Raw genomic sequence first — 25,966 nt, 5'->3', positions numbered from 1 at the left:
AACTTATGGCCCGTGACACCTTAGCACATTCATAGATACGGGTTATCCACTGAGGATTTTAGTGCTTGAGTCTGTTATCCATAATACTACCTACCTGGTAGGTATGGATATAGTGCGGGCTGCAAACTGCCGGTAATTACAGCGCTCTTAGCTATTAAATGCGCCTAGATATTTAACGTATTTTACCGCCTTATCCGCTATAAAGCTATAGAGCCAATAAAATGCTTTCGAAAGTTCAATTCAGTAAACGAGCACTCATCGGCAAGTTTATGGTGGGGATAAGTGTTGGAACCTCAAAACACCAGTCTTGAATTACTGCTGAAGAGTCAACTAAAGCAGGTTATATCCTACCATTACGACAATAATAAAGTATTGATAGGAACCCAAGTAAAATTTGACACAGAGGCACCTAATGAGGTCACTGAACTGACCTCATGGATACGCCAAGGCATGTTATTTTAGCACAAAATTGAAACATGTCACCATGCGAGAAGTATGTAAAACTTCATAGGGGGCAGAGCAGTCTTTATTCAGAGATCCTATCTACGGCTATCAGAAATTCGTATCCTTTGCATGCGATAAGCCTCTTTGGTCTCTATACGGGGGAAAGATCATTAGGGCAGTTAGACATCCTCGTTGATGCCTCTCAGACAGAACAGAAATGCAAAGCGAATACGAAAGTATGAGACCATGCGCATCGCGGGGCCTCTCAAGAAAATCTCGAGATATTCGCCAGAGCTTGGCAAAAAAGGCAAGTACTCAGAAGAGATTACCACTGGATAGGGGCAGTAGATCCAGTATCCCAGCCAGCACCGGCATCACCCTCGGCATCACCAGAAGCCTCTTCAACAGGAGCACCGGTACCCCAGGCATCTCCATTGGCGACTCCGGCATCATCGCCTCCGGCGGGCTTGGAGCCCTCAGTGTTCCAAGCGTCGTCTCCACCTTCGTCCTCGTCCTCGCTGTTGTCGTCCTCGATCTTGAAGTTAGAGGGGTCAGCTCCCTCAGGAATAAACGACTGAAGAAAGTCGGGGACAGGCTGCTTGGTCTCCATCAAGATCTTGGTAAGATCTTCAGCGAGTGGCTCGTCACGTTCCGTGTAGAAGGAGGTTGCAGTTCCGGTATGACCAATACGACCAGTTCGACCTATGTGGTGTTAGTTGCCCGTGTTAACTATCCATATCAAAGGGTAACTTACCAATACGATGGGTATATTCCTGAATACCTCCATGATCGACAGTCGGGAGATCATAGTTGATGACATGCTTCACGTTACGTACATCAATACCACGAGCAGACACACCGGTGGCGACTAGCAGAGGTGCCTTTCCGGCGCGGAAGGCTCGCATTGCGTCCTCTCGCTCACGTTGAGTGCGATCTGAATGCATAGAGGTGCACGGCAATCCCTTGTGGTAAAGGAAGTCGTCGATCTCATCGGCGGTGCGCTTGTTGTTGACAAAGATAATCGTGCGACCGGGCTCAATGGAATAGAGAAGGTCGAGAAGAGCATTTCGCTTGAGGTGCTGCTCCACGTAGACAATGTCCTGCTTGATGTTCTCATGGGTGCTTCCAATGCGGCCGACCTTGACGCGAAGATGATTGGTGGCGAGATGGTCTCGAGCGAGACGACGAACGGCTCCGGGGAACGTAGCGGAGAAAAGCATATATCGCACATTGCTCTCCTCTTGCTCTTTTATAAAAAGTTAGAAACTTAATACATCATTGCGACGGATTGTGTCAACTTACCTCCACCAGCGAATATCTTCTCGAATTCCGGCTGCCAGTCGGTGTCAAGCATCTCATCGGCTTCATCGATCACCAAGTATCGAAGGCGACGAAGGCTCAGCAAGTGGCCGCGCTCCATGATATCAATGAGGCGACCAGGGGTGCCGATAAGTAGATCACAGCCTCGTCCAATCTGTTGAATCTGGTCACGAATCGGGCCTCCACCATAGATGACGCAAGGGCGTAACATGGTGCGATAGCAGAACTTGCGTGCTTCATCGAAGATCTGAATTGCCAACTCTCGAGTAGGGCAGACAATCAGGACTAGTGGCTCAGCTCGAATGAGGCTGGCTCCCTCGTCGAATTCCTTGGGAGTTGGGCGACGAGGGACCAGCTTCTTGGCCTTGCCCATCAGATGGTTCAAGATAGGGATGAGATAGGCTGCGGTCTTGCCTGAGCCTGAAATAGAGTCAACAAAACTACAGACCTTCATATTCAATAGCAGTATGAAAACTTACCGGTCTGAGCAATGGCGATCAAGTCATATCCCATGTTGATGGCTGGGATACAATACTTCTGGATCGGGGTCGGTGTTACGTAACCTGACATCTGGACATTCTTCAACATAACCGGGTGAAGACCGGCAGCTTCAAATTTGAAGATAGGGGCAATTCGCGTCTCACCCTCCTGGGAAACGTTGATAGAGTAGATCCTAGCTTAGTTAGTTGACTATCAAGTTCATGAAACTTATGGAAATAAGACTTACTTAGAGATGTCAAGACCGGCACCGAATCGCTCGTCGGGAGCACCGAACAGCTGGATCTCCAGCTCGGGATTCTCAGGGGCAACCTCACCCTCTTCGCCCTGCCACTCATACACGGCTCCATTTCCACCCCACTGGCGGTCGACATCGGTCTCAGTGTAGTCGTAATTGAAGGGCTGGCCCCAATCACCGACCGGCTTCTCAGGGCGCTTAGGCGCCTCCGATTTGGACGAGCCGGCAGCCTGCTCAGGAAGCGCTGCCTTCATATCCGAGACTCCCCAGTCAGCAGACATATTGCTTGATTGATTGATAGTCGTTCCGTAAAGGCTGGAGAAATTTGATTAGCATGGATATAAAGATTTTTTTCTTTTTCTTTCTCAAGATTGGGTATGGCGAGATAAATTGAAGGTCAAGCAAAAGAAGCCCACTTCATGTGACATTCCCCGTGATGTACAAGTCGAGCACAGCGCTTCCGAGTGTAAATAACTCGGAAGACGTATAGGTACTTGGATGTGCGACTCGCGAGAAAAAAAATACACATCCAGTCGGTGGAGAGACAAGGCGCATAGCAAAAAACAAGGAAATCCCCGGGGAAATGAATACTTACATATCCTATCAGATTGTCAAGATCAACGAAGTGCCTAGCAAAATCAAGTTAGAAATTTAATGCCAGATCGGAGGAGGAGATAAGGGCCCATACAGGGTCCGGTAAAGCAGAATGATGGTAGGAGTTGTTTAATTTTGTAAATGGGGCTAGGAAATTATTGCGTATACAGTAGGAAAGCCTTGGTGACTTTTGTACATGAAGGAAGATGGATGGATATTTGGAAGGTGTGGGACACGTAAAAGGATGTTTACCGAACGGTAGGAGGAACGGGTGCGATCGACGGATGAGTTTGCAACGAGGAAGTAAGGTTCGTATTTGAAGGGGAGGGAGAAGATGATTACCTTATGGTGAAAGACAGGTAGGAAGCAGAGGCTTATGGGGAAGGAAATGAGTGTTTTTACTGGTGGCGAGACAAGAAGGATTAAGAAACGTATAGGTACCTAGATGTGTGTGAAGTTCTTTCTGGGATGGGATATAATTTTATGGGCGATGACCAAGGTGATGGTGGTGGTAACGGAGACAGGAAATTCTTTTTGAAAATGAGAATGAGAATGATACTTACCTTTCACTGTGGATGAATCTTGTGAGCAGATTTGATCTGTTCAGAAGATTCACGAATGATGATGTGAAGGGTGTTGGCAAAAGGATTGGGTAAACAAAGGAAAGATGGGAAGAAGGTGAGAAGAAGAAGGTGGGAAGAATTCTGAGAGGGAATCCCACCTGGTGTTAAATAGTTTTTCCAGGCACTAGGCAGTAGGCGGTGGCTTCAAAGGCGGCTTGTTCTGCGGATTGGCAACAGCTGTCTATATGTGGCTGTTGATTGTACGAGTGATGTCCATTATACTACACCTGGGAGATAAGTACCTATATGATCGGTCAGGGCTCACGCGGCAAGGTCGTTCGAGTTCTAAGGTGACAAGGGGGAAGCGACGATGATGGTGATGATGTTACGTCACGTTTATACACTTATGCATATCAATACATAAACTGATGTATGTACCTATATTTACTAGGATACCTATCTCGAAGGGTCGAAGCTGCCTTTGTCAAGGTAACACTAGGGAGATTCTAGTATCTAGGTACAGTATTCTTATGAGGAAGGGGCCTTTGCTTGTACTGATAGCATCTATGGAAGGTGCTTCATTGAATTCATGTTGGTTGCCATAATAAAACCTTGGAAGCCAGTGCGGCTCTTTTATATCCATTGTCGATGACTTTTATCTCCAGTGGGAACAATTATCCGCCGCCCGGAACAGTTACTATAGTATACGCCTAATCGTTGCCACTGCAAAGTCACTCAGAGCCCATAATCATATTGGGTAGGAACTGGTGACAAATCATGGACGTAGTGGGTACCTAGATACTAGGCAGTAAATATGAAGGCGAATAGACCAAGCAGAGATTATTGGGAATTTATCAAGAGACCTGAGAAATCTGGAAGAAGTTTTAATGAATACCTAGTAAACAACTAAGATTCGTCATGTCGCATGAACTAAGTCAAAATTTGCCTGACACAGGTATCTGAGGCACATAAGGACTATCGCGTGTTTAATGCTTGATAACTTGTGTATAGTCTATCACAATTATGTTTAGGCACATATGTGCGGTACATAGGGGGGCTGCCAAGAATTTCGACTATTATGTAATAGCAGACTGATATAAAAGGAGGATACGATACATAATTAGAAAAGATATTGGTGAGTTAAGTTTATATACACGTCAAGTGTATGGTTGGAACGGAAGGGCAAATTTGTTGGTTATAGGTTTTGTTCGTAGAGTATATCGATGATGTATCGAGATTTAGCTACATTATATATCCATCCCACAAGTGATCATCATCGTCGAGTCGTGAGTTCTGTTCATAATCGGCCATCCCATCTCTCAGAACCTGATCCAGCGTTGCTGCAGCTCTCCCAGCAGTTCCCCCTTCTTTCTTAGCCATATCTACGCCGGTCTCGACCGCGGCCATGAATCTTCTTTGAAAGACGTCCTGTCTGTCCTCCCTGTTGCGGTAGATCTCGCCATCTTCATCTCTGGGAGGCTTGAATAAACCAAGATATCCAAATGGGTCTGGAGTCCGCGGTACGTGGCCTATGTTGCCAAACCAATCGTTGGGAGACCAGGATGTGGGCTCACTCGGCTTAAATCCTATCTCGAGGAATTTAGAGAGTATGAGCATCTGTCGCGGGAAGGATTGTCCGTATTTCTTGGCGCCGAACGTTGTTCTAGGCGCGGATGTCCATCCGCTTTTCGCCGTGGTGGCCGGGGCGATCTTGACTGTCCATCCTAGCACGGACATGAAGTCTCGAAGCGGCTTGACCCAGCAGCCAGGACTTGAGACGACGTCCTCTCCAGCGACATCAAGCAGCCATTCCATGTAATTAAGTCCATCGTCCTTGACTTCCTGCGAGATATTCGTCATGGTCCCTCGGATGTAAAGCATAATCCTTTCAACGTGGGGCCGGACTTCATCAGCAGGAAGATTCCGTAATAGCTTCAATAACTGGTTCCGCACGGGTCCAGATGAATCAGACATCATGGGCAGAAGTTTTTGAAGTAACGTCGACGTGCCTACAGGGTTTGTCGGCGGGGAGGTGGACAGCTGGCCGGCAAGGTACGATAGCGCATCTCTGCGTTGAGTATCTGTGCGGGAGGCCGTCAGAGACAGGTTATGCTTGAATCGTTCAATCGGATTCGGCGCATTCTCAGCCAATTGCTGTTGTAATACGATAGCTATTAATGAGCGGCTAATTAGTCATGAACTACATAATATGATAATATATGAGACATATGTGTGGGAAGGATATCATACCTTTGGATTTAAAGCTGGTATCTGTGAAATTGGAAGCTTTTGGCTTGGCTTTTCCTACTTTCAGCTTGGGCTTCTGAAAATCCTTCTTCTTTTCCTTCTTCTTCTTGGCACTAGAACCCATCTTGACTCGGTCATTGGGACCAGAAAGACTCGGTGCAACGATTTCACTTAGGCAATTTGCAGTATCATTTCGGCGTAATCATTTGAATCTTGCGTTAAGATTCTTCATTTTGATGTCCTTCATTTAGTCGCAACTGAACTTTTTGGCGGTAATTAGCGGCATAATCCAATTCAGGTTAGCTACAATATGTCGCTCTTATCTTATCGGCGTGGCTTATTAGCGATGCTACGTAGTGGCTGAAGTGGCTTAAGCTATTTACTTAGGCCCCTAAAACTGAGTCCCATGGCACTGGAATATTCAACAAACAGCTGAAGAGCTTGAAGTAATCCTCTAATTCACAAACAAGACAAAATGGCCGAGAAACCTCTAGTAAGCTCTATCCTCCTTCACAAAAAGGGTATCTAACTAACAACTTAGCCCACCATCAACACGGAATCCATAGAAGAATCCCTGCACCGGCTCTCTAAGAAACCCGGCGTCAAAGCATGGCTCATGCTCGACCGGTCCAACGGCGCTGTCCTCAAGACCAACGGCCAGATCTCCGCCATCCGACCCGCGCGACTATCTACTGCCACCGATAGCAATAATAAGACCTCACTCCCGCTGCCGAACCCTGCTGGCGGTTCTTTTTCAACCGACGTCAACGCCAACACCAACAATGAGACCCAGGCCGCCCAGGAGCTCGGGAGCATGGTTTGGACTTTTCTGAGCACTGCGGGGAGTTTGGTCGACGAAATTGATTCCGAGGTAAGCAGTGCTACAAAGACTACCTATCTACTTTACAGTGCGACGAAATGAGGGGCTGACAAGTCGGTCTAGGATGAATTGAAGCTACTTAGGCTGCGCACAAAGAAGCAAGAGCTCGTCATCGTGCCCGAGCTCAAGTATCTACTAGTCGTCGTCCACGACACGCCTCCCGTGTAACATTATGGCATATATCTGAAGCATTTATCGAGTTTGAAGACTCCTAGTCTAGCTTTGTCAAGCTAGTACTTATGGCATTCGCGGCGTTTGGCGGCGTTCGGGAAGGCATTATACCCAAGATTGCCGGAATGAAATTGATTTGATGATATGATGGCGGGTTGGGTTGGGCTCTGAGATCGGCCATCCTAGTGTTGGAACTCCTGCTGCCTCTAACTAGGGGCTATGGTGTTGTGGATATAACACCATTGGGAACAGGAAGCCTTTCATGGTCGGTTTACGCAAGGTACCAGCCCCATAGAAGTCTAGCGCAATCGTGTTGGAGGGTATAGGATGACGACCAAGTCGGCCCGCTGACTTTGGGTTGCAATGTGCTCATCAATTCAAAGGTGGTTTCGATGTCTATCGCCCTGCTCAGACTTCCTGTGTTGAAGACTACGCCAAATTGTCTACCGCCGACCTACCACCCTACACGAAGTCAGGGAACCCTCCCCTGTGTCCTAGCCCGCTCTCAACTACTGCTGAAGCAGCGCATTATGCAACAGCAGTTTGCTAACGCCATCACACCTACTCCGATTGTTATTACGAATATCTATGAATATCGAAGGACAATGTACTACTCCTTCTGAGTATGACTGAATAGGTGCTGGCAACACACCCTAGCTCTCATCGTAATACTACCTTACTCAACTTACCATGTCTTATGTAATCGATTTGCTGCTCCACCCACAGTATCGTGAAATGGCATTCTGGAAGGCAGGGCTTTTAGAAGTGCCCCTCTTTAGGAAGCCTCTTGATCATCGGCGGCCGCTGACCTCTAGAGCTTACGTTCGTTTATTCCTACGAGTCCCAAGCCCACGGCGCCGGGTGCTGTTTTGTGAGTCTAAACCTACTTTTGGTTTTCTGGTTCCTCGTGAGGACGAGTTAGTAGTATCTTGGTGGCGCCATCCGTCATCTTGAATAAGCTTGCGGTTTGCCTTGTCCATATTTAATCCAACGTGTGGAGCCGCTATGCTCGATATAATATTGGAATAGTAGCAACAAATCGCCTTCTAGACCCAATAATGAACTCCAGGAGCGCAGAGACAAAAAGAGGTGGTGGTTCCTAATTGTCCTTAGAAGAACAGGGAGTTCGTCGAAGCGACTACTCCTACTTGTTCCTTCAATGAAGGGGCGCCTAATATTAAGACTTACTAATAGAGAGGATTTACTGTTGACATTCGGATTCGTTTGTTTTCAACAACCAGATAAACGAGCATATTCGTATGCTAGGCTGCTGGTGTCACCGAGTGACTTCTGACCACGGCGGCTCACCGCACATATTGTATTGTATCCGTAACCACCAAGATCCCACTTTGCCCAGGAGTGGCTATAATGAAACATGTCTCAACTCCACACGCGGGCTTATAAGAGGCTGCCGATGGATTTTCGGATGGAGCTCCAACGTCTGGACACTCGCTAGACGTTTGGGCTCTAATTCCCGCACCTTCCATGAGCATATCTGCCGCTAATTTGGTTCTGAGCAGTCGTCGGGACTTTTTGTTCTCGACAGACAACAATTATCCGCGGAATCATATCCGATCCGACACACCGTGGCCGTACAGGCCTGTTCCTGCGAGACAATATAGCTATACCTACCCACGAAACATTAGATTGACATATGTGGTCTTGGCAAGAGATCGGGACTGTAACCTGTGTTATTAATTGGATTGTATTGCTGTGGCTTAAAATGTGTATAAGTTGCACCAATGAGCGTAGCTCTGAATGAGTACCCATGCATCGGAAGACACAAACCGATTGAAAACTTATATTACCAACATAAGAATCTAGTTAATGATGTAAGCCTTGTTTAACATCAATTAGTCGTTGCTGTTACTCAGTAGTTGGTGGGCAACCCAAAGGGTATACGACAACTTGTCTGTCTGACAGTAAGAGCTAGCTAGTCACGGCTTAAGGCCAACTCAGCTGTAGGTACGTAAGATTCTGGGGATCTCGACGTTTGTTTCAGATGAGGTGGGTTGGCCTATGATCGCCGTTAGTTGCAGCTGATCGACAGCCTTGTCACCTTTTGAGCGATTCTAGAAAAGTTGCAGTCAGCACCGAAGGTACTATGGGATCCTTGATGCATCAGTAGGACGAAAATCGGTAGACGCTAGAAACGACATATGCAGGTGAAACTTACATTAACTAGGATAGTCATCCGGCAACCATTCTCAAGATATCAACTCCAAAAAATCGAACGATTGAGCTGGGTAGTCGGTAATAATATTACCTGACTAATAGTCGCATCTGAGGCTCTCACATCATATCGGATATGGCGACTTCAAATTTAATATCGCTTTAAATACAGGTATATAGTCAATGAGAAGAACTGAGAACTTCCATTGAAATATTCGAGACGGACACGGTTTTAGGGACTGTGTTTCGGCCTAGGTTGGTTAGTGTGTACCATGTAAATTCACAAAAATAGCCGGATCTTTCGGCTTGAAGTTGAGATAAAAGACCCATTACCGTAGGGCTCGGGACCTAACCAAAAAAAAGCCAAAGGACGTGTCCATTGTAAGCTAGAAATCGAGGTCAATACAACTTCGTATTATTGGCATTGTTTCGAAATGTCAGATAGGTCGTGAACTTCCCACAATAATAGAAGCTAGGTCACGCTCTAATGTATCGTAGAAACTCTAGGCTGTTTGCAATTGGCAGTAGCTCATACTACGTAAGTTGCCTATCTAAAGTGGATGGACTCGCGGCCCGAACGGGGTAGTAGAAAAGCGGAAGAGGCTCGAAAGTCCGGTTCGGGTGGATCTTAGGATCTACTATCTTTTGAACTTCTGATGACCACCCACACAAGCCACGTAAAGCATGACAGCTGAAACTACTAGTTGAGCCCTGGAGCCCCAGAAACAACGTGGATGGTATAAAACGCCCGTTAATGTCGGTGTGGCTTTTCTCTCGAGGAATGCCACGACTGCCGGGGCGCGAAGCGCACGGTCCTATTGGCCTTTGGAGTCGAATGACCGAAATTATTCGCCAGGGGATTCTGAAGTTACCAAATCCGTAGAGATCCGTACAGCGAAAAGTCCCTGTCCACTCCATGTACGGGACCTATGAGCTGTGAAGTTGACTTGAAACAAATTGGACATATGCACGATATCTAGCTTACCGGCTGATTATATCGCTCACCATCCATGGTTATCACAGCCTGGATGCAAGGGTGTTTGCTGGGTGAGAAGACCAATGACCCCAAATCCATCTATCGTGGATTCCAGAAGGCCGGCACTTTTCGACGCTAACTTGGCGGCTCATGGCATACACTAAGACCTGACGATTCGGAGAAGGTTACCGGTCCGAGATATACATAGGGAGATAGGTTCCGAATGCTGGATAAGTGACATAAGAACCTACCTATGTAGTAAGATTTGCTTTTAAAAATAGGCTGCGCCGCCCAGCCTGATCTTCACGAAGGTGCGATCTTGACATTTACACCGGCTGTCGAGTGTATCCACCATCAACTTTGTGAGATGATTTAAGTTGTCTTATTTTGTATTCTTTGGGCTCGAAATTTCGCTTCCATTTTAATCCCAACTGGAAGTGGTTGGCTTGGCAGTCGTCCTCATGGCACTCATGACACTATCATAACGACACACGACAGACTCGTTCTGTAACATTTCGATGCAAGTTTTGCGCTGCATGCCGTTGGACGTCACGCCTGACGCCTTGCACGGCCGAATAGCGACACAAGCCGAGTTCATCAGGATGCCTTCGTTGGCGGTGTTTAAACGTTCAGCACTGGTCTTCATTAAAGATGCCAAGGAACCAAGAGATGGCAACCGGCAGAAACGGTCGACTGATTGCACTGGCATTCGAGGGTTTATACGTCGGCCAAGAGAAAAGATTCGTAAGACCAACTCCATACGAGCACGGAATAAATTGAGGAAAGATATCAGAGCGACCGGTATGCAAATTGGAGAAAGAGATTCTCAACGACGGGATGTTGATGAAGATGGGCTCGAAATCGAAGGCGAAGACGAAGGCGAAAACGAAAAGGAATCTTCAGAAGCTTTAACTTTAGGTTTAGGCCTAACCTTTGGGAGCTTAGGCGCATTCGGAGCACGCCGTGCACAAACGGGGACGGGCACAAGTACAAGTACATTCGGTGCTGGCACAGGTGCAGGTGTAAGTGGTGCGGAGAAACCAATGAAAGTCAACGCTGCGGAAACCACGGTACTGTAACCTACAGCATATTTCCTCTTTTAGTAACCCCTACCGCTACCCTTACCGCTCCTACCCTCTAAAACGCATTATCCCCCATCCCTTTTCGGGCACTTGCCAACTGGTACCAGGTACCTGACTCTTCATCGTTCGTTATTATTTGCTGAGCGGATTGGAGTATTGCAGCAATTGCAACAATTGGCACAGTTGCCAAACAGCTCACAAGAGTCGATCCTCCCAATTTCTACCATCTCTACCAGCAGTTGCAGCACGAAGCACCTGCAGGCAACCCCTAGCTCTCAAATACATACAATTTCGAAGTACGAATCAGAAGTACAAAAACCTACAGAAACCTGGAACCAATACAATTTTCCCTTTTCAGTCCAATGTGGGATTAAGACGCGAAACCCCCTAAAATCGTCTTCTGACCTCAGCTGATTCTTCGTGCCTAGACCCTGCATTGCGCTGTTTTTTCTTTTCTTGAATTTTATTCTCATTTCTCAATTATTCGAATAGCAGGAACTATTAAACCGCACAGCTAGATTATTGTCTTGGTATAAGGCAATAGCACGTGTTTTTACATCTACATAATTTCCAATACCAGACTCGACGAGTTGTTATAGACTTGTCAGTGGCAACTAACAATTGCTTAATTACTTAGGTTGCATCACGCCAAGTTTCGAGCACGCGGACATCGTCTGAGAGGCCGCTGTTATCTCCGCGCTCCCCAGGCAGCCCAGGCTCTCTCAACTATAACAAACCACTTCCGTCTCCGCCTCCCCCGGGCACGATAGACAAAGTCGATGGCAGACCTCCCAAACCCGTGCTGAAGCTAAAACGCATCATGGCTTCATTAACTGAAATCGAAATAGAGAAACTCTTCTCCGGGGCTCCGCAATTCTTCGCTCGGTCTCAAGGTCACGGCTCCGGAGCCCCGCACCCATCCGTGGCTTTCCCCTGGAATGACGAGTTGGGCATCAGAGACCTAGCTGACCACGTCCAGATCACCGACGATGCCTGGGGTTGTATCACTGCGTGGCCGCGTATTATTCATCGCGACCCCATGTCTGTGGCATCGCCGCCCGGCACGAAGCGTCCTCACTTTAATGCAAGGTGTCAGGAACGGCCAAGCATGCTTAGCATGCAAGGCCTAGAAAAGGGCACGATCGGTTACCAAGCTGCTTTGGAGATTTCTGTCGCTGACGCCTTGCAGGAGGAGCAGTATGGCTTCGACAGCCTGGGTTCTAAGGGTCATGTGATCGTAGAACAACGCCAGAAACTCATCACGTCCAAGGACGGCTTGCGCCATTTGGACGACTCGACCATCATGGAACAGCTGATGAAAAATGAGGAGAGGTACCAGGCGGAGAGAAGTGGGATCCGGATGAAATCCCAGGATTTTTACACCGAGTTATTCAGTAAAATTCTCTATCCGCCGACGAGGGTCATTGACCCCAAGGATCCTTACAGTCTTGCTGTACAGATCTCGGCCTTAGTAAAAGTGTTGGGTGCACCAAATGCCTGGATTGATTTCTCCCGTGTCGAATGGAGAGTTCGCCTCGGCCAAATTTTGTGGGCCTTCCCCATGGACGATGAGATTTTTGACGGGGTCTCGATAAATGAGGGGAAAGACGCCCAGGATCGAAGCGAAGAACGATACTGGCTGCTGCTCCAAATTCTTCTTGCCTGCGAGCTTCTCATCCGGTTGGATGCCATCACCGACGGTGACGAGAATGGATTGGGCGAGAGTCTAAAGGCGTCCGAGGTTCGTAGATTTGAAAAGGAGGCAAACATCTCCGTCAAATGGTCGTTGATCCTTGCTCGAGCATGGCTCGAAAACATCAACGTCACGAAAACAAACACGTCCCACTCTGAGCCATCCACGCCCAAAGGTTGGCTTTCGTCGTTAACTAGCAAGATGAATCTAAAGCATGAGCACATGTATGGAGCACATCATGTTGACCATAGCCAGTATCGTCACAATGCTCAATCCGAATATGCGTACGCAATTCAGGGCAGGTACACCGAGAGACAAGTTTATGGACTAATACATTTTGCGCGCAAGCTACGTTGGCCAGATATACAGTTCTCCGGACCAAAAGTAGCTGAGAAGGCTATGGCGCTAGGTAAAGGAACATCTATCACGGCACCTCCAGTTTCGTTTGATTCACGACGGTCTTCATATTTCTCTAATGCCAAGTCATCTATTCCTAAAAGAAGACAGCCATCTAGGAGACGGAAGATCGAAGCAGCTCTGCATGCATCTGGCTGGTTTTCGAAGTCATACATATCCGGTCTAATTTTACCTGGTGACATGCTGTCTCATTATCTTATGTCAGCTTTACTCGAAGTTGACGAAAATGCCTTGCCAAGGCTTGGTCCGAGAGCCAGCCTTTGTGGCGGATTCGTCTACAGCGGGAAGAGTTTCTGGAGCACGTCCTGCATTGTGGGTCGCGTTCTGGCCGCCGGTCAAGGTGCTGCAGAGTGCATGGGCTGGATATCAAGCGACGTAGTTCCACGCGGGCTTGATGAGGGGTGGGTTAATGTCACTGTTGATACTATGCCAGGTAAGCCTGAGAGAATTCAAATCTTTTTTATTCCACGCTACTTACACTTGCAGCCGACCTTGCTCGAACGGGGAGAAAAGCTCGGATCTATGGCAAAACTATCATAGAACGAGAATCTGATGTTCTAGGCGATGCCGAGCCTTCTAATGTGCTACCGGCAGACTTTGTTATTCCATATGAAAACGCATATGTGAAGTCGCCGCCTTCGAACATCAGAATAGAGCTGAAGTCGTTGAATTTATACGCTCCGATAGATAGCGTAAGCACAACGCCTACAGCAGATAAGGGTTTCCATCCATTCTCCGAACCCAGCAAGGAGAAGGAACCGGAAATTCGTACATACCCTGCTTCTACGACGTTTACGATCTCTCATGATTCACTTGACCAGGACGAATATCACAACTTCACGCTTACTAATGATGTTAATTTTGTCACGGCGCACCCTTGCGTTGCCTCCAGTTATGTTAAATATTTTAAATCACCCACTAGCCCTACCATTCAACAAATCGACGTCGGCGGCCATGATACTAATGGGAAGTCCTCCAGCCCGGCACATATCACAGGTGAGCTCCCCTCCGACCCGTGAGGTACGCAATCCGCCTTTACTAACACACGCCAGGCCACCCACTTCATAGATATTACAATTATACCGCGATTCACCTCGTAGATCTCATTAACCAACCCTCCAGCAGCCTAGACGATTTACTCAGCAAGCCTGCACCCCGCACTCACACAAGGAGCTCATCCCAGTCTTCGGTCTCTAACAAGTTACCCCGCTTCCTCGTCATTGACTGCGTAACCGGATTTGCTCCACCCCAGTCTCCTGACATGCCCTCCTTGTCCCGCATGTCCTCGCTCTCGTCGTCGTTTGGTATGGAGCCTACCGCGGTACCGCCGATTCGCATGCCTGGCTCCCTGGATCTGGAAAGGCGACCTAGCACCGCCGCGTCATCCCGTAGTAGGGTAGAGCGTATTGATCCCCCGAGCCCGAGCCCCTCGTCTCGAATGAAGCTCGGAACCCGTAGGAGGCAGTTCGGATCCGACCTCGAGATCTTGGTCCGTGCACTCTGCGCCGAGAGGGGCTGGAACGCGGTGATTAGCCGCCGCAGGAGAGGATGTCTGGCCTGTGCTATACGCGAGGCCGGCGCGTTGGGGTGGAAGGTCGTTGTGAGAGTTGCATGAGCATATAGGAGAGGAAGTAATCTTTTCGCATCTACCAAAAAATGGACTGTTACTACAGTAAAAAGGCGGTCTGGCGGGGTCGGTTTAAAATTGCAGAATCACAGGAAAACTTTACCAACAACAGCAACAGTTTAAAAAGTCAGGACGCGGGTTATGAGGACGGATATGTATGACGAATGACGACGCGTGTATATAGTGGTTGTTGTCGTTGCTTTTGTGGCGACATCTTGCGAGATACCCAGCTCCCTAAGCTATTAATTGAGAGAGGTTTGACCCTTGATGGCTCTTTTTGGGTATACCTACTGATCATGGCAGACTTCAGTTAACTACAAATTCAGGTGCACGTTGAATGGCCATAGTGGAAGATTTTCTCGACCTCAAACCTTTGGCCTATTGGAAGAATCGATGAACCACTCCCCTTGTGGATAGGACTACGGATTACCTACCTAGATTACCTATAAAATACACGTCGATGTCCCAACACCAGTGCTTTTAGTCCCACATCAACTTCTGCAAACCCTCAGTCTACGTCGCTAGATGGCTTGGTATCTGGAGAGCTTATATCCACCCCCTTTTCCGCTTTTTCTTCCTCGGCTGGCTTCTCGGCAAGTCCGAACTCGGTAGAATGGTCTTTGCGCAGCACAACGTGTTTCTCAACAAAAGCGACGAGAAACCCTAGACACGCCACGCCGACAAACACCAGCCAGGTGGCCCTCAACGCCAACTCATACACCCTGATGACCTGGCCCCTGGCCGGGTCCGGCAGCGCGGTAAATTTGCCCGCAGACGTGTATGCGCCGCCGTCGACCAAGAGCCGCCGGATCCCCGCGTCCGCGACGAGGTTGAGGTGCGCGTCGACCTGGCCGTTGAAGGCGATGGCCGCCATCGTCGCGCCCCAGACCAGGCCGAGCGATCGCACGAACGAGTACGTGCCCGTGGCGACGGCGACGTCGGATTCCGGCAGCGCCGCGAGCGTCGAGGGGAGCGTCGCCGTGAACACGAGGCCGATCCCGCCGGCTGCGATGATCTGGAACCCGATCCAGGCGCCGCGGCTCGAGTCCTCGCGTAATGTGGAGAAGAGCCCGGTCCCGACGGCGCTTAGCGCGAAGCCGGCCCAGTGTAGGGGTTTGTATAGCCCTGTCTTGGATAGGAAGGCGCCTGCGAGCCCGCCGAACGGGATGATGGCCAGGGCGAAGGGTAGGAAGGATACTCCGGACATCAAGGGGGTGACGCCTTTGACGGCTTGGAAGTAGACTGGTAGGAAGTACCCCGTGGCTTGCATGATGACTGCCGCGAGAAAGATCATGAGGAACCCGGCGGCTGAGGTGCGGTGCTTGAAGAGCCGGGTGGGCATGCTGGGCTCACGGCAGATACGTGATGATTGGTGGACGTGGAAAGCGACCCAGCCGAGGACGCCCAGGACGAGCGGGAGAATGATGCGCCACGACCCCCAAGGGTAGCCGTCTTGACCGCCCATGATCAAGCCGAAGAATATGGCCGTCATGCTTGGTATGAATATCGCGTTCCCCAGGAAGTCGACGCGGGATATTGCGTGGAGCCACGTAGGACTGCGTTTGTATTGTACGTTGAGCGCGAGAGCGATGGCCAGGAGCCCGACGCCCATGACTGGCAAGTTGATCCAAAATATCCAACGCCAGTTTGCTTGGGCAAGCGCGCCGCCGATGATAGGTCCTATAGTGGCGCCGATAGCAGCGGTAGAAAGCACGGCACTTATATAAGGGCCGCGATATCGGGACGGAACTAGGTCGCAAATTATGATATCGGATAAGACGTACAATCCACCAGACCCCAGACCCTGGATGGTGCGGCCGGCAATCAGCGTGACGACATTATGAGAACCGCCGGCGATACCGCTGCCGAGGGTGAAGAGAGCGATTGCGACGAAGAGCGGATTGCGGCGGCCGAAGATATTTGCGATTTGGCCGTAAAGAGGTTGCGGGACGGTGCACGCGAACAAGTACGAATTCGCGATCCAAACGTATTGGCCGGCGCCGCCGACTTCCCGCGTAACTGTCGGCAAAGATGTGGTGATGATGGTTGAATCAATGGAGGCCATGAGGGATAGCATACACAGCACTAAGAAGATGGTCCAGATGCGCCATGAAGGTTTAAATGATTCGGACTCATCCTTCTCAGTTCTAACTTCGACTTGTGAGTCTGGAACTTGCAGCGCCAACTCCCGATCAGCCATATTGGACTTGATTTCTATGTAAAGAAGATGTCGGCTTCTGATAATTCAGAGAGCTAGGGGCTATCCATTGGTTCACTTGGTAGAAGATGTCGTTTTCGCTTCACTTAAAACCCTATTTGCTTGGGGAGCAGTGATAGTTGAGAATTCATCAGCCAGAGTTAAGACAGCGTGCCGCTGTAATTCACTCGCCGGTAACTTTTCACAAGAGCATGTAGGTATCTACCACAGCCAAGCTCATGTTTGCAGATCATTCTTGCAAGGGCAGACGGCAAGGACTGCCATCATTAAATTAAAACGAACTGTTGAACATCGACAAATCGGAGGGGGCATCGGAAATGCAGTTATGGAAGGATCAGCTACAGAGAGAGGTACTACGTAGTAGAAAGACGAGGCTCCGGAAAGTCTCGAACGAACGAGGTGTGAATTTAAGATAGCCCCCAATATCCCGCCTACCCCCCTTGCATGAATTAGTGGGAAACTCTAGCACTATGGACCTTCTGTTTGCACCAACGCAGGCCGCTGATTTAGCTACCCGCAGTCCACCCAGCGAACCCCACAGCGGACAGCAGCCATGAGCTCGCGAGGCGGAAGGCTGCCTTGCGTGGATTTCCCTCCCTCCACACCACATAACTGTCGACCAGGCCTGCGTAGGCGCCCAAGATGGCGAGGATGGTATCGCAGGCGGTGAATTCACGGCGAAAGTAGAGGGTATACATGCACATGCCGAGGACAGTCGTGCGGGCGTTGTTGATGTGCATGACTGCCGACGCAGCGGGCGTGCTAGCGATGCGGTCCGGGAGGCCAAACTCGAGCATAGCAGCTCGCGCATCGAAGTAAGACCACATCCCACCGAAGGTCATCACGGTTGCTGAAAAGAGCACGGGGATATGGCGTGGTTGGAATTGCTCGAACATGGCGAAGGATGGAAAATGATTTATTCCTAGCAAAATCTGGTGTTTAATAGAGGGGCTGAATAGATCGATGTTGTTGTTTTTGCTCAGTGAAGATGTTAAGGCGGCGCGAGGCCGAATTTTGTAGTCGCTCTTTGAGGGCATGCCGGTACAATTGTGACTAAAAATAAAGAAAAGTACTAGCTCTAAAAGGCTCCTAGGGCCTGGCGAACGGGGGGTTAACGTATTAATGTGTTGGAACTAAGCCTGTTGGTTCTTAAGTGTTGGTCTCCCTTTTTTTTTTTTTTTTTTTTTTTTTTTTTTACTTTAGTACACGAACATGTTTCTAGATTATGAGAACTCTGCCATAGATGGGAACTCGAAGTCTCTATTGAAATTCACGTCCGTCATCAACATCCAACTTCCATCATCCTGGACATTCTCCGGTAGCCACCTGAGCGGCGTTTCAATCGGGAGAGAAAAGTCAAAAGGTTCGGTCAAATTACGATCTTGGGCGCCTGAGTGATCATTCGTAGTTATCGGTTCAGCGGTGACTTGTGCTTGATATAGTGTTGGAAGGGGCGGATTCGCCGCTAAAGGGGTTACGGCAGGTTCCTGAGCACTCGAATTGGCGACTGCGTCTGTCGTCAGAGGATCGACTCTTATTGGAGCCGTTGGATTCAATTTCTCATTCTGTTTGGATGTCTTCTGCCTCTGAAATAGTTGAGAAATGGTGGCGGCGCATCGAGCTGCAGCCGGCGTGCTATTTGCCTGTCTGAAAATTTCGAGCCCGAAATGAAGCCTTGCATTCGCTTCACGAGCCAACTTCGAGTCTCCAGCCGCGTCGTCGTTCTCAGTAAAGTCAAGTACGTTTATCGTGCAGGCGACGAACAGTGTGTACGTCTGCAAATAGGTAACATATCGGAAACCGAAGCGTTTGACATGTAATATAAAGAGCGTATCGACCATTTGAGATGCTTTGGTACATTTCTCCTTCGCGGTTTGTTGAACGGTTCGATAGGGGCGGCATAATAGAATGGTAGCTGCGTGGTACGTTAGGTTCAGCAGGAGGATGTGCAGTGGAGGAGAGACTATGGTTGCGCCAGCTTCTTTGATGAATAGTTCTGGAGGTAACCGATCAGCCCAGGACTGTAGCCTCTGCAATGTAGTGTCGAGATACGTTAAGAGGTGTTCTTGTTGCCCGCTATGAGGTCTTGAATATAGTGTGTCGAGAATGCTTTCAGTGATGAAGCTGAGCTCGCAGTATGCTACGAAACGTGCGCTGCTTAGAGCCTTCTGCTTCACAAGACCATCTGCGAGTGAAGTGTTCGTTATTGTCGGCGGCCACACTTCGTCGTCTGCCTCGCGTCCGAATGGTAGTGTATCCGACGTGGGCAGTTCCACAGAGCAGTGCAGTACTGCTGCTCGGCCAACACACACACTCATGGTTTTATCCCAGGTATAACAACTCCAGAAGACCTGTTGCCGCACCGCGAGATCTTCCTCAGAGAATTGTTTCGCTAGATGTCCTAGCTTCTTAGGAGAAACGTCTATCCCGAGATCTCGCATCATCCGGAATGCCATACCAGAGTAAAGCCAGCCCTGAGACACACGACCACAGGCGCATTCGCGGGCCGAGAAAACAAGTAGACCTTGAATGGTCGGGATGGAACTGCCTTTTCCCATATCAATTGTCAACAGTTGTAAAGCCTTGGCAGCAAAGCTCTGTCCAATTTCTGTGGCATCTATTCGCGTGGAATATCGGGCGGCTTGTGCAAGCACAGCACACAGAAGAAAAGGAGTCACATAGGGCCCAGAACTGTATAGGTCTCCTATATATCGGTTAGATAGGTACCTACCCGGAATTTGAGACTACAGAGATATGCTAACGTAGAAACAGGGGCTTGCACAATACGCAATGCAAGTGATGTGGATATGTCCAGTACGTATCGAGAAGGTCGGATAGGAGAGCTGATGGGGTCTCTGCCAGAATTGAGGCTGTATCACAGAACTCTGGATATACAGAAGGCACATACGCCATATCGTAGCTATTATCTTCGATACTAGTGTTATGGTTCGTCTCAGGACTATTTGGCTCAAAGTTTTGGGGGTCGATGTGGTACAGACTGGTTTTTCCGTAAAAGCAAACGCGACCATCTGTTCCGACAGAGGCCATCTCGGCTGTGTTGGTCGTGTCTTGCTTAGAAGCAGTGTCTACCCGGAGTGGACTGTTGATATCCGAAGTGCTTTGAAATGCTCGAGACCGGCCTTCATTTGGGCTTATTGTGTAGATGGGTTGGTTTAAAAGTGTATCACGTTCTTCATCTTTCACTCGCCGGAGTTCGTCGATTCGGTCCTTGTACGCTTGCAATTGATTTTGCAGTGATACAGCATAAGCTACCGAAGGGGCCCTATGAACTTATGAAAACCAGTGTTCGCACTTTGAACGTCTTCGACTACTCACTTATCATATGAACAGCTCTCATTGTTGGCAAGACATTTTTGACAACTCGGCATGGCGCCATTGCACCTTGCTTTTCGTCTCCTGCAATTCGAGCAGGCAAATCCATATTTCCGCGATGGTCGGGGGTTGCTATTGCGACTAAGATCACTTTGAGGCATTATGACATTGACAGTTAACCACCTACTTTCTAGCTTCTCTCTATCTTCACTTCTTTAAAAAGTTGGCGAAGATTATAAATCAAAGATCATCTCACTACCCCACATTCAAAGTAAATCACCCTGGAGGGTAGCCGAAGCCCGGATCTCACTCGTAACATTCCGAAATCAAAGCCGGCCTGTAGCATCATTAAGACGTGTCCAAAGGTTTATCTGCCGGCCTCCCCTTTCATGGGCGATTGAGTCGCTCTCCGAACAAGTGAGTACCAAGGCGGAAGCAAAGAAGTGGAGTGAGTGTCTGAGTTTTACAACGGCCATGGCGTTGTTATGCCTTTGAGGATCCTCAACATGATTTCTTAAATGGGAATTCCGATATCTCCGGGTGTTTGCATCCCACTACGCTCACAGTATCACCACAGGAAAAGCACGGCTTAGTACTTCAACTCTATTTCCGTCAATGCTTGACTCCTCATTGATAATAACCATTGTCTATAATCCGTGTTTGAATATGAAGTTGGTCTTGACATGGTTTAAATAGCCCTCCTAAGCAGGAAATTCTAAATCATATACAAGAGTTTCCTCGCACAACTGTTCACGGAGTTCATGAGCACTATGTATTCCGTGTTAGCATATGCGGAAAGCTAGGTGCCTAGGGGATCGGCATACCGCATGTGAGCTGGATGAGTGGCATAGACTGTAATGTCCTCTTTTTTCTCTAGGACACCTACAACAGCCATATCAAAGCCTTTGCTGCGATCTGCAGTAATGGGTAGAGGAGGACCAACGTCAATCTTTGTAAGACCTGGTAAATATGAGGGTTAAAATAAAAAACCTACAGCAAAAATTATGGGCAGCAACCTACCAGGAACCTGATTCGCCATTGCTTTTGCTCTGGTGGTGAATTCATCTAACAACTCCGGTGTGACACCCGGCTTTAGTCGGATTAACACTTGATCACAACATTAGCACTTGAATTCGGCTCCGAATACCACAGTAAGACCATACCTATATGATATACAGGCATTTTGTTGAATATGAGGATATCTACCTAGGGTTTGAGTAGATATGTGAGTATTTCGAGTAGTATGTTAAAGAAAAGGAGATAAATAACTATTACTGTCATGGAGACATGCCAAGCTTATAAACCTCTCCTTCCTACACAACATGCAGGATTCTTCAAATACTTCTTCATAAAAGCCCTCTTCGTAACATCCTTCTTCGTAAGACTCGGCCGAATAGCAATCGGAGTTCCGATCCGGATGACAAATTGGTTAAAAGCGCGAAGTCCTCGATCGGTCTCTTTTGAATGCACGGTTCGGCTATTTACCCCACAATCTGATGCCCCACCCATCTCGGCATCTTCCCGTCCACTAGTCCCCCCTATTCGCACCATCTTACCCCATCTCGCTCTCGCCGCGACGGGAATACTCCTGCTGGCAAGTAAACAAATAACCACCAATATTCGTTGACTGTCTCCCTCGAAAATGGTGCTTCATTATGGTGACCCATTCTTCGGGGAAGACAAGCTTAGGTACCTATCATTTTAATAAGAGTAGTGGTCTACTTGTGAAACTAACGACCCCTTGCATTCTTCATCCATCATAGATACGGCGGCAATGTCCGGGGACAGCAGTTTTGCTGATCTTCGAAAGGCCTATGCAAGCACTGAAAGCCAGCAAACTCTCTTAAACAAAACATTCAGGGGAGCTCTCAAGGACTTCGCCGCGTCCCAGTCGCTTCAGTTTTCTGTCAGTAATTCATTTACCCTCAATAGGTATGTTTGAACAATCTCTGACATATCTATATAGGAAGATAGTGCAGGAAACAACTACATAACTCGACCCGGGAAGGATGCGGGAATTGCACCTATAGCTATTGCTTTCCCTCTAGATGGCGGCTTGTCTGAGACGTCCTTCACCAGTGCTTTCCGCGTCTTTTCGCTCCTCTCAAAAGTTGAGCTTTCATGTGACCTCATGCTTGTTGGATGGACTTCCCTAGACGGGCGAGTAGTTGGTCGAGACATTTGGGATTCGTCAGCTACGGCATCACCGCCTGTCGTACCCCCAGAATTAGAGATATTCCAGCAGAAAGACGATCCAAAAGACATGTCTGTCTCAGCAGTCTTTGAAGTATCGGAGAAGAAGGGGGCCGCTTTAGAAATTGACGGAAGCCCAGTCCTTGTCGAAAAGGCGCGCAAGCTGGCAACAACTCAAGCGAATGTCCACGAGTTCGGGAAAGGGCTTATTCGAGCGCCGTCTATTTCGATCATAGGACCCGAAGCAGAATCAATTTCCTGCTCAGCCATTAGAGAGTACAGTGCGTACATTGTAGCTCTATTTGATAACTTTGATTGAAGTTTTAGGAATGGGTCATGACCAGGTCATGGCCAGGTCATGGCTTAGGAAGCCTCAGGGTAGTCTACGATCGTGGAATTGAGTGCACTGGGGAGACAAAATGAGTTTAGTGTAGGTAGAGCCAAAGAATAACGATATGGAACGCTTCAGCAATGTATGAAGTGGAAGTCTTAGGTAGTACCTAGTCAAGTCACATCTGTACATAGGTAACCTTTTAATCTAAGGTGTATCAGATAATCATGCATGATAGCCTCTAAGGCCCTCGATCATGCTCCTTATATGATATTCATTCGGGCTCTTCTGAACTGTACACATCTTGCACCGCAGCTCGGATAGTTCGAGGGGCAGATGAGGACTTACCCCTATTCGACGACCCACTTTTCCTGGCGGCAACATTCCGACGGGTAGGGTGCCATACGTATTCCGGTAACGAAAATAATAATTTAAAGCTAAATAATGTTTCCCATTCTCAGTCATACCTATGGCCGTAGTTTCCAACAAAGACATGGCTTCTAAAATTACATCATCCGGATACGTACTTCGTGACTCCGTCAACCTCTTCTACGAAAGAGAAGGGAAGAGCGGCTCAAGGACTGTCCTGTTCATCCACGGTCTCGGTGGGACAACGAACTCCTACCAGCCCCTAGTATCTGATCTGCTCGACTTTGACCTCGTTCGTTTCGACTTCGCCGGGCACGGTAGAAGCTCCGTGCCGTCCAGTTCCAGCGTCGAGTCATACGTAGCAGACTGCGAAGGTAAGATTTCTTGTCTCTAAATAACTCCAAAGTTATTTGAAATATTAACGTATAGCTAGATGTGATTAGTCACTTAGGGCTTAAAGACGTTGTAGTCGTTGGCCACTCCTTTGGTGGTCTCATTAGCCTTCACCTCGCAGCTAAGCACCCCGAGATAGTAAAAGGAGTTGTGACGTTCGGCGCTGTTCGGCCATTCCCCGAAGCTATTCAGAAGGCACTCACTACTCGCTCCTCCATTGTACGAAGGCAGGGGATGGTGGCGGTCGCTGATGCGGTCGTGTCAAGTGCATTCTCAGCCAAATCCTTAGCCAACCGAAAAGCAGAAGTATCATTTGCTAGAGAGATGCTTACGAGACAAGACCCGGAAGGGTATGCTCTGGCTGTGGATGCTCTGGCTCAGAGCTCGGCCCCTGTATGGAGTCAGATCAATGGCAAGGTTATCATTTTATCCGGCGATGAAGATAAGGTATCCACGCTTGAAGTGGGCGCGGACATTGTAAACGATATTGGACCGAACGCGCAGCAAGTAACTTGTAAGGATACAGGACATTGGCATATGCTGGAGAGCCCAGATGAGTGTATCAAGGCCATAATATCTGTGGCAAGCGATGAAAGCTCTTGGCATGGTTAGACAATTGATGATACCCTCCTGAATCTAGAGGGTTCCTGTAATGAGATGGTTGACAGTGGGGCATTTCGATAATTGTGAATGAAGTCAAGTACATGCCGCTCTCCGCGCGGAAGTCAATTCGTCCTGCGTTCGCCATAAGCAGGTACAGAAATTGCAAAATTAATTCCTAGAAAGCTCAAAAGGAATAAAGTAATATCAAGTAAAAAGTAAAAAGCCAAAACGTACAACACCGGGGATTCGCTGGTCGTCACCGACCCAACTACTAATCCGGCGGTAGCCAGCTTATCTATGGGAGAGCGGACGGGATCCCGAGTATTCTAGCTCCTATGGTCGTACGTGGGAGAATGTGCCAATGTTATAGTACATATAGAAAGTTGTAGGCTATGCCTCAAGCAAACTAGGTGGTACACGCTAAGAAGGCTTAGTCATAGGAAAAGGGGTAATCAATATAAGGATCCCTGTATATATATAACTAGGTAATTATTAAATTTAAAATTAATTAATAAACTTTAAAATTTCGTAATATAAATAAATATTTAATTATAATTATAAATATAATTATAATTAATATACGAAATTAATTATAAAAAATATATTTAAATAAATATATTAAGTTTTTTAATTATATATATTCGAAAGAAAAAATTATTATAATTTATAATTAATATATATAAAATTTTTTAAGATTTTTTAAATTTTATTAAAACTTAAAATAATTAATTATTTATTTATTTTTATTTTATTTTATTAACGTTTTTAATAATTAATAATTTTAATTCCGTATTATTTTTTAAGTAATAAATAATATTTAATATTTATTATTCGTTATAAAGTAATATTTTAATTTATATTTTCCGTATATTTTTATTTATACGGTTTTATAATATTAAAAGTTATAATTTTATTATTTATTTTTTTATTTTAAATAAATTATTAAAACTTTAAAAATCCGTATATAAATGAAAATAAAATATTAATTTTATTAATTTATACGAAAATTTTATAAATATATAAATAATTAAATAAAATTAAAAATTAATATTATTTAAAGTTTATTTATATTAACGATTATTTATTTATTTTTTATTTATTATTTTTTTATTTTTAATAATTTTTTTTTTTAATTATTAAAAAAAATTAAAACATTATAAATTATATAACGTATACGATTAATAACGAAATTAAAATAATTATTTTAATATTAAATTAAATTTACCGGAATTTTATATGCGTTTACCCGGATTTTTTTTTATTTTTACATGTAATTAACCCGTGCACCGTTTTTCCATTTATTTTTATATACGTTTTAATTTATACGCCGTTTTTTTATTTATTTTTATATATATTTTAACTTATACGTTTATTTTATTTTTATATTTTTAAGTTTTATTTTTATTTTTATTTATATTTTAAAATAAATTTTTATATATTTACGTTAATAATTTTTTTATTATTTATTTTTAAAATATTTCGGTTAAAAAATTACTTATTATTAAAAAAACGAAAATTATTAATTTCGTTAAAACTTTTTATTTTTAAAATATTATTTTTTTAATTTAAACTTTTATTAAAATAATTTATAACTTTTTAAATAT

At 46.7% G+C, this 25,966-nt stretch overlaps 12 protein-coding genes across 12 annotated transcripts; 5 read left to right on the top strand and 7 right to left on the bottom strand.

The window, feature by feature from the left end:
- Positions 1 to 769: 769 nt before the first annotated feature.
- Positions 770 to 2,781, bottom strand: F4807DRAFT_450265 (DEAD-domain-containing protein; the record flags this gene model as incomplete). Its single annotated transcript, XM_048000108.1, has 5 exons — positions 770 to 1,146; positions 1,199 to 1,690; positions 1,747 to 2,184; positions 2,244 to 2,437; positions 2,492 to 2,781. The coding sequence occupies 5 exons, from the start codon at positions 2,779 to 2,781 to the stop codon at positions 770 to 772; spliced, it is 1,791 nt and encodes a 596-aa protein (XP_047857135.1).
- Positions 2,782 to 4,731: 1,950 nt separating this feature from the next.
- F4807DRAFT_413752 (uncharacterized protein) lies at positions 4,732 to 6,261 on the bottom strand. Its single transcript, XM_047996900.1, has 2 exons — positions 5,908 to 6,261; positions 4,732 to 5,828 (listed from the first exon to the last, which is right to left on the bottom strand). The coding sequence occupies exons 1-2, from the start codon at positions 6,026 to 6,028 to the stop codon at positions 4,900 to 4,902; spliced, it is 1,050 nt and encodes a 349-aa protein (XP_047857134.1). The 5' UTR covers positions 6,029 to 6,261; the 3' UTR covers positions 4,732 to 4,899.
- On the top strand, positions 6,230 to 7,085 carry F4807DRAFT_342988 (uncharacterized protein). The gene is made up of 3 exons (XM_047995387.1): positions 6,230 to 6,397; positions 6,446 to 6,775; positions 6,848 to 7,085. Exons 1-3 carry the CDS (start codon positions 6,380 to 6,382, stop codon positions 6,950 to 6,952), a joined length of 453 nt encoding a protein of 150 aa, XP_047857133.1. The 5' UTR covers positions 6,230 to 6,379; the 3' UTR covers positions 6,953 to 7,085.
- A 129-nt stretch (positions 7,086 to 7,214) lies between these two features.
- On the top strand, positions 7,215 to 7,646 carry F4807DRAFT_413750 (uncharacterized protein; the record flags this gene model as incomplete). The annotated part of the gene is made up of 2 exons (XM_047996899.1): positions 7,215 to 7,235; positions 7,339 to 7,646. The coding sequence occupies 2 exons, from the start codon at positions 7,218 to 7,220 to the stop codon at positions 7,576 to 7,578; spliced, it is 258 nt and encodes an 85-aa protein (XP_047857132.1). The 3' UTR covers positions 7,579 to 7,646.
- A 3,640-nt stretch (positions 7,647 to 11,286) lies between these two features.
- F4807DRAFT_413745 (uncharacterized protein) lies at positions 11,287 to 14,367 on the top strand. Its single transcript, XM_047996898.1, has 2 exons — positions 11,287 to 13,728; positions 13,782 to 14,367. Exons 1-2 carry the CDS (start codon positions 12,006 to 12,008, stop codon positions 14,312 to 14,314), a joined length of 2,256 nt encoding a protein of 751 aa, XP_047857131.1. The 5' UTR covers positions 11,287 to 12,005; the 3' UTR covers positions 14,315 to 14,367.
- An 855-nt stretch (positions 14,368 to 15,222) lies between these two features.
- Positions 15,223 to 17,384, bottom strand: F4807DRAFT_342381 (major facilitator superfamily domain-containing protein). The gene has a single exon (XM_047995384.1). It carries the CDS (start codon positions 17,120 to 17,122, stop codon positions 15,431 to 15,433), a length of 1,692 nt encoding a protein of 563 aa, XP_047857130.1. The 5' UTR covers positions 17,123 to 17,384; the 3' UTR covers positions 15,223 to 15,430.
- A 262-nt stretch (positions 17,385 to 17,646) lies between these two features.
- On the bottom strand, positions 17,647 to 18,036 carry F4807DRAFT_457406 (uncharacterized protein; the record flags this gene model as incomplete). The annotated part of the gene is made up of 1 exon (XM_048001039.1): positions 17,647 to 18,036. The coding sequence occupies one exon, from the start codon at positions 18,034 to 18,036 to the stop codon at positions 17,647 to 17,649; it is 390 nt and encodes a 129-aa protein (XP_047857129.1).
- Positions 17,659 to 19,844, bottom strand: F4807DRAFT_413734 (fungal-specific transcription factor domain-containing protein). The gene has a single exon (XM_047996897.1). The coding sequence runs from the start codon at positions 19,696 to 19,698 to the stop codon at positions 18,364 to 18,366; it is 1,335 nt and encodes a 444-aa protein (XP_047857128.1). The 5' UTR covers positions 19,699 to 19,844; the 3' UTR covers positions 17,659 to 18,363.
- On the bottom strand, positions 19,798 to 21,105 carry F4807DRAFT_342442 (uncharacterized protein). The gene is made up of 2 exons (XM_047995385.1): positions 20,477 to 21,105; positions 19,798 to 20,423 (listed from the first exon to the last, which is right to left on the bottom strand). Exons 1-2 carry the CDS (start codon positions 20,632 to 20,634, stop codon positions 19,898 to 19,900), a joined length of 684 nt encoding a protein of 227 aa, XP_047857127.1. The 5' UTR covers positions 20,635 to 21,105; the 3' UTR covers positions 19,798 to 19,897.
- A 69-nt stretch (positions 21,106 to 21,174) lies between these two features.
- On the bottom strand, positions 21,175 to 21,655 carry F4807DRAFT_457404 (uncharacterized protein; the record flags this gene model as incomplete). Its single annotated transcript, XM_048001038.1, has 4 exons — positions 21,175 to 21,241; positions 21,298 to 21,433; positions 21,494 to 21,580; positions 21,637 to 21,655. 4 exons carry the CDS (start codon positions 21,653 to 21,655, stop codon positions 21,175 to 21,177), a joined length of 309 nt encoding a protein of 102 aa, XP_047857126.1.
- A 481-nt stretch (positions 21,656 to 22,136) lies between these two features.
- On the top strand, positions 22,137 to 23,295 carry F4807DRAFT_342599 (uncharacterized protein). The gene is made up of 2 exons (XM_047995386.1): positions 22,137 to 22,379; positions 22,440 to 23,295. The coding sequence occupies exons 1-2, from the start codon at positions 22,248 to 22,250 to the stop codon at positions 22,983 to 22,985; spliced, it is 678 nt and encodes a 225-aa protein (XP_047857125.1). The 5' UTR covers positions 22,137 to 22,247; the 3' UTR covers positions 22,986 to 23,295.
- Positions 23,296 to 23,490: 195 nt separating this feature from the next.
- F4807DRAFT_457402 (alpha/beta-hydrolase) lies at positions 23,491 to 24,786 on the top strand (the record flags this gene model as incomplete). The annotated part of the gene is made up of 3 exons (XM_048001037.1): positions 23,491 to 23,740; positions 23,800 to 24,366; positions 24,752 to 24,786. The coding sequence occupies 3 exons, from the start codon at positions 23,491 to 23,493 to the stop codon at positions 24,784 to 24,786; spliced, it is 852 nt and encodes a 283-aa protein (XP_047857124.1).
- Between the last annotated feature and the right edge of the window lie 1,180 nt (positions 24,787 to 25,966).

Source organism: Annulohypoxylon truncatum, assembly GCF_022578515.1.
Source record: "Annulohypoxylon truncatum strain CBS 140777 unplaced genomic scaffold F4807scaffold_6, whole genome shotgun sequence".
Lineage (NCBI taxonomy): Eukaryota > Fungi > Ascomycota > Sordariomycetes > Xylariales > Hypoxylaceae > Annulohypoxylon > Annulohypoxylon truncatum.
Note: the sequence above shows the minus strand (reverse complement) of the source record. Positions and strands in the feature narration are given on the sequence as shown.

Excerpts from the sequence above, each read along its gene's own strand:
- F4807DRAFT_342442 (XM_047995385.1), bottom strand. The coding sequence starts at position 20,634 with ATGCCTCAAAGTGATCTTAGTCGCAATAGCAACCCCCGACCATCGCGG. Across the intron at positions 20,424-20,476 it reads GAGAGCTGTTCATATGATAA|GGCCCCTTCGGTAGCTTATG; the intron begins GTGAGTAGTCGA and ends ATAAGTTCATAG.
- F4807DRAFT_342599 (XM_047995386.1), top strand. The coding sequence starts at position 22,248 with ATGTCCGGGGACAGCAGTTTTGCTGATCTTCGAAAGGCCTATGCAAGC. Across the intron at positions 22,380-22,439 it reads CCCAGTCGCTTCAGTTTTCT|GAAGATAGTGCAGGAAACAA; the intron begins GTCAGTAATTCA and ends ATATCTATATAG.
- F4807DRAFT_413745 (XM_047996898.1), top strand. The coding sequence starts at position 12,006 with ATGGCTTCATTAACTGAAATCGAAATAGAGAAACTCTTCTCCGGGGCT. Across the intron at positions 13,729-13,781 it reads CACTGTTGATACTATGCCAG|CCGACCTTGCTCGAACGGGG; the intron begins GTAAGCCTGAGA and ends TTACACTTGCAG.
- F4807DRAFT_342988 (XM_047995387.1), top strand. Across the intron at positions 6,776-6,847 it reads TCGACGAAATTGATTCCGAG|GATGAATTGAAGCTACTTAG; the intron begins GTAAGCAGTGCT and ends AAGTCGGTCTAG.
- F4807DRAFT_342381 (XM_047995384.1), bottom strand. The coding sequence starts at position 17,122 with ATGGCTGATCGGGAGTTGGCGCTGCAAGTTCCAGACTCACAAGTCGAA.
- F4807DRAFT_413752 (XM_047996900.1), bottom strand. The coding sequence starts at position 6,028 with ATGGGTTCTAGTGCCAAGAAGAAGAAGGAAAAGAAGAAGGATTTTCAG. Across the intron at positions 5,829-5,907 it reads TACCAGCTTTAAATCCAAAG|CTATCGTATTACAACAGCAA; the intron begins GTATGATATCCT and ends GCTCATTAATAG.
- F4807DRAFT_413734 (XM_047996897.1), bottom strand. The coding sequence starts at position 19,698 with ATGGGAAAAGGCAGTTCCATCCCGACCATTCAAGGTCTACTTGTTTTC.